The sequence below is a fragment of the Rhinatrema bivittatum genome, unplaced genomic scaffold (genome assembly GCF_901001135.1).
Source record: "Rhinatrema bivittatum unplaced genomic scaffold, aRhiBiv1.1, whole genome shotgun sequence".
Lineage (NCBI taxonomy): Eukaryota > Metazoa > Chordata > Amphibia > Gymnophiona > Rhinatrematidae > Rhinatrema > Rhinatrema bivittatum.
Window position 1 is genome coordinate 35,898 of NW_021821405.1, and position 5,565 is coordinate 41,462.

The window sequence follows — 5,565 nt, forward strand, 5'->3', positions numbered from 1 at the left end:
TGATAAGCATTAGATAAAGGGAAATTAAAATAACATTCATAATAAAACATTAACTAAAACAAAATAAACAGAAATAAAAGTGCTTCTGGTTGTGTGTCCATGCAGCTCTGGGGTGATCATGGATTACCTTCACTTTTTCTGGATGCTACGGTCCATCCCTGCTGCATTCCAGCGCCGGCACAGCTGCCACACGATCAGAGACGAAACATGAAAGAATTAGACATTGCTCTACCCACCTTCAGTCCCACTCCTGTTTTATGAAAGGGGAATCACTCGCAGGTCACCACATTAATGTGAGTTTCAGCCCGGGTTTCTGTGTGGCCTATTTCGTAGGGCCTCGACTGCGCATATTGGTGCGCGTTTTCGCACGTGTTTTACTTTTGGGTGGATTTTCTGCGTGCATCTCTTTTATTACATCCCGCGGAAGCACCTGCTTTTGCCACGTGCTAAAAAAAAAAAAACCACCAAAAAACGTGCAGACAAGTACCGCCGATTTCACCACGGGTCTTATTACACCGGCCCCCCTGGTGTGCTGCGAGCTGACTGCAAAATGAATGATGTAAGGCTTAATGCAGGAAATGGACAACGTAATGAGGCCCTCTGTGAAGGAAAGGTCTATCCTGTCTGTTCAGAGCAGACAGGAAAGAACTCATCAGGTGTGCTCTGCCAATAATAGAACTAAACTAGCAGCTGGGTCAGTCTGGCAGGTTGAGGGTACAGGTGTAGTTATAGGAGGCGGTCAGACGCGGAGCCACGTCTGTGTGTCAGGCTAGGCGGCGCTCCGAGGAGCGACGGCCGCACTAGTGTTGGTGGCTATCTTAGAGTATTAACCAAGCGCCGAGGTAAGGCATGGGAAGAGAGGGGCGCTGCCGACTGTGAAGTAACTGGCCTTGGGTGCATGCTCACCCACCCAAGATGGTGGCGTAGAAAGGACGAGGACGATGATTAATAAAAAACCATCCTGGATCAGGAGCGTCTCCGGCCGGTGGCCGGGCCAGATGCGCAGCAGCAGTGTAGGCAGGAACAACAGGGCAGACCGAATGGGCCGATCTGCTACGTTCCTACGGCCCCGTTGGGAGTTAAGACGGTGGCGGAGGAAAGTGGCGCTCTTTCACACGAGGGGCCACTCTTTGTTCCATTCCTGTGAGCTGCAAGCCTGCCAGCCGCGCTCTCTCTCGCAGCCATAAGCAGCCAGCCCATTAGTAAAAGGACTTGTCATCCCCAATCCTGCATTCTTACAGTTCACCAAACATCTCCCCTTTTAAGTGCAAAAGCAGAAGATTACCATTTCCCCAAGTGCTCTCTGTTTTAGGCTGCTTTCCTAATTAGAGGGATGATAACTGCCCTGTTGATTGGCATTATAAAAGCAGGAGTTTGGCTTCATCTGTCCCAGGTGTGCTGCGGAATATTTCTCTCTCCTCTTCTCACCGAGCTTCAGAGCCTCTTACCTTTCCCCTTCATTGTTCCTTAAAGTTTTCATCTGAGGAATTAATACAGATAAAAAGACGTTACAAAAGAACCTCCACTGCCAAAACTCATCACGGGAACCTTTATCAAAGTACAACCTACACAAGTTAGAGGGTTTTAATTTTCTTTTTTTTTTTACCCTTTTGTTTCTGAGGGTTAAAAAAAAAATAGAAAAAGAGAGAAAGAGAAAGCCACCCCAGCCCCTCGGAGCTCTGTCAGTGGTTTGAATATACCATTAAAACTGGCGTCACTACAAAGGTTGGGAAGATCTAACTGTCAATACCGAGTCCGGCAAGGGGGGAGGCAGCCAGCTTTGGTGAGGAAGAGATACTTTGATATTTTGGAATGTTAGAAGGGTGAATGTGAAAAATTGGAGGTTGGGGATCTAATTACCCAACCATAATTGGGGGCTAGGGAATAAGCTGCCGTCCTCTCAACTCACCGCAGATCAATTATGTTAAAAGAACATCTGTAAGTAGAACTTAATGAGGTCCATTAGAGCCCCCTGCACAGGCTGCTGGAAGGCAGCTTGGCAGCTTCTTGGACGAGCTGAAGGGCAGAGGCGCAGGGCTTTCTCCGCACGGCTCCCCTCGCAAGGTAAGGCGGCTTCCGGCTCGACCCGAGCGGACGGAAAAGCCCGCTTTTCTCTCTCCTTGCTGCATGCATGCATTATTCTGGAAGTTTTGCAAAGTGGCAGGCGAGCTCGATTTAAAAAAAAAAAAAAAACCCTTGGCTCCTTCTCGCCCCGCTCACTTCGGCTGCACTTGGCTCGTCTTGGCTGCAGCCGATCCCACCCCCGTCCGGTTCCTGAACTGTCTGCCCCCCTCTCCCCAAACCTAATTCACCTGGCTCTGAAGGGAAAAACTGCTATTCTGTCCCTCTTCTGTAGCACAGATTAAAAAAAAAAAAAAAAAAAAAAAATCTTTGCTGTAAAGTGCATGATTGGGGAGATAGCCTGCTTTCACATAATTTAATTCATGACAAAAACCTAATTACTGTCAGGTAATACCCTGTCAGCTTTAATGCATTTCATCAGTCATAATGAATAGAAGAGCATTTTATGACCCATTTAATTATCATTATATTTTAGCGGAAAATGAATGGCGTGGAGCTGAATGTTAACTATTGCTCGGTGCCCGTGGCCTGCCGCCTGGCTCGGGCACGGGCAGGGCGAGCCGCGTGGCGGGCGGCTCGGCCACTCGGGGCGCTTGACCCCCCGCCGCTCGCCAGTGATGTCACCGGCGGCAGCGGCCCAGCATTTAATTAGCGGAATGATTTAAACAAAGATTTGCATAGAGGCGCTCATCAGCGGCGGTGAATTACCGAGCTGCACTTTACCAGCGAGGGGTAACAGATCCTACCGTCGGCGGCGCGGGGGCTCCTCTCCCCCCCCCCCATCTCCTTGAAGATAATTAATTTAATTGTCCTCATTAGCTGTAGCATTTGTTTGGATTTGATTTCTCCCTGCGCCCCGCACCCTCCCTCCCTCCTCGGAGTGCATTGGCTGCCGGCGAGACAGACACCGGCGCTGCTCGCGCTGAGTGGCTGCCGCGATATAAACAGGGGCGAGGGGGAGCCCGGCTCTGCATGCCCGACAGGCACCGCAAGCGCCGTGCATGCCCGCAACTCGCCAGGAAGCTGCTGGAGGGCACAGCGCTCCACCCCGCTTCGCTCTTCGGGTCTCGCTTTTTCAGGTTGGTTTTCAGGGGGAAGGGGCGGCTGGCGACCGCTTTCCGTTCATGCATGCATGCATCTATCTAGCGGGGGGGGGGTCGGCGTTCGCCACCGAGGGCTTTCGGTCTAGGAAAGGCTGCACTGACTGACAGCAGAAAACGTCCCGGAGGCTGCAAGAGCGCCAGCCGTTTAGGTATTCAGGGCTAAGCGTGCAAAGGGTCATTTTAAACAAATTGGCACGGATGATTTTTAATAGGAAGAAGAGGGCAACACTTCAACTCTGGAAAGTCGGTAAAAGAAAAATAAATCTGTCCAACTCCTACCGTGCCTAAAAAAAAAGGGAAAGGAGCTGCGCAAGCAAGGAGTTTCTGAAGTGAAAGTTGCTGCCAGCCCGGCCATGTACTTTTATGGTCACGGGGCTGCTGCAGGTCCAGCTCCAGGACACGCATCCATCTTCCATCCGCCACGTTAACTTTGACAGCAGCAGCGGGAGGAGCTCCCCTGCGGGACTCCCAGGCTCGTGGGGAAGGGCTCGCGGCAGGCGCGCGGCGGCGGCGGCTGCTCTGCTAAACTTTCACCCTGGGCAGCGCGCGCGCGCGCGGGGGGCCCTGTCGCGGGCCGCATCCCGCACGAGCCCGCCAGCCAAGTTCAGGGGAAGCGGCTGCCTCCTGTTTCGGGGACGAGACGGGGGGGCATCCTACACTCTCTGTTTTTTTGTTTGCGTTTAACCCTTCCTGACGTGAGGGGAGGTCTTCGCCCGGGGAAGGAAGGCGGCGCATGGCCAAAGGGGCTTTGTCTGCGCTTCTCTGGAGACGACGGCGGCATCTTCTTCCAGCGCTTCGGGGCCGTTCTGCGCGAGCCGCCTCTGACCGTTTCTTGGGGGGGGAGGGGAGAGCGAAGACGAGCGCGAGCAGCCTCTGACCGTTTCTTGGGGGGAGAGAGCGAAGACGAGCGCGAGCCGCCTCTCATTCGCCGTCCAGCAGCAGCGCTTGGGCGCGCGCGGGAGGCGGGGAAGAAAGAGAGACGGACGCGGCGGCGGCGGTTCCGGCCCGAAGGAAGCGGCTGTGCCCGCGGACCCGGCGCCTCATGCAGAAAGCGCGGAGAAGTTTCGGTGAGGCTCCGCGCCCCTCGCCCCCGGGCCTCTTTCTTGGGATGGGGGGCGCCCCCCCCCTCTCTCCTGTGCGTGCCTTGCGCGCGCCCTGCTGCCATGGTAACTGTAATTAAAGCGCGGGGAGCGCGGGAGTGCCGGCAGAGGCGGCTCGAGCTCCGGACGCACGACGGAGAGGGGAGCCGAGAGCTGCGGAGGGAGGGAGGGAGGGCGGGGGAGCTCTTCGGCGGCTTAGAAACTTTCGGGCGCCTCTTTCTTTACGGGTGGGGGAGGTGCTGCAGCCGCCGCCGCTCTGCTCTGCTCGCTTTTTTTCTCATTGAGGCGGGCTGGGGAAGGGCATTTCTCGTAATCTTTGCCAGACGGGAGCGATGCGAGGACTTGGTAACTTTTCAGTGGCATTCGCAGCGCTTTGAGGGCTGCATCCTTTACCACTGCCGGATCCTCAGCCCTTCGGGGCATGCTCCCGGCTTCTCTGTGCTAAATAAAAAGTCGGGTCATGACCCACTTCTACCTTTTTGTGCATTTATTCAGTGGAGCACTTATGCATCTATTGGCATCTTAAACAAGATCTGTTAGCTACCGTTTTCTACTTATTGTAACATCTGCATCAAGAAGGTAAAGAACAGCCCCCCCCCCCCTCGAATTAGATATATATATATATTTTTTTTAAATTCCTCTGATATTGAGAGTACAACAGACCTTCGGCAGTTATTTTCAGCTGCCCAGTTTTCGTAAGCACCAAGCTCTATAAAACAGGTGTTTTCTATAAAATCAAAGGAACTAAAAAGATTTCTATTAATTTAAGAGGTGGGAGGGAAATACAGCTTAAAGCCCCTCTATCTTTTTATGGTAAATAAAACGTACAGTCTTTCTTTCTTTCTTTCAGGTATACAAATGCTCTCAGTCCAGCCGGACACCAAGCCGAAAGGTTGTGCTGGCTGCAACCGAAAGATCAAGGACCGCTACCTGCTCAAAGCCCTTGACAAATACTGGCATGAGGACTGCCTGAAGTGTGCCTGCTGCGACTGCCGCCTGGGGGAAGTGGGATCCACCTTGTACACCAAAGCCAACCTCATCCTGTGCCGCAGGGACTACCTGAGGTAAGAACTGCTAGCAGGCTGCGCATGCTACGGGGGTTTGCGCTCCCTGTTAGGCATCTACTCCTTTGCTGTGAAAGACATTACAAAAACAGATGGCCTTTTTTTGACAAAGGTTTGTGGCTCTCTGAAGTCCCCTGTGCCCCTGGCTCATCTGTATGAGGATCTTTTTAGGTGCCACATTAAGACTTCCCCGTAAATAGCTATGTTTTGACCTGC

At 53.0% G+C, this 5,565-nt stretch overlaps 1 protein-coding gene across 1 annotated transcript; it reads left to right on the plus strand.

Annotated features, from left to right (window-relative positions):
• Positions 1–1,919: 1,919 nt before the first annotated feature.
• LOC115082652 (LIM domain only protein 3-like) lies at positions 1,920–5,349 on the plus strand (the record flags this gene model as incomplete). The annotated part of the gene is made up of 2 exons (XM_029586854.1): positions 1,920–2,064; positions 5,136–5,349. Coding segments are annotated over exons 1-2 (326 nt in total), but the record flags the coding sequence as incomplete, so codon positions are not given.
• Between the last annotated feature and the right edge of the window lie 216 nt (positions 5,350–5,565).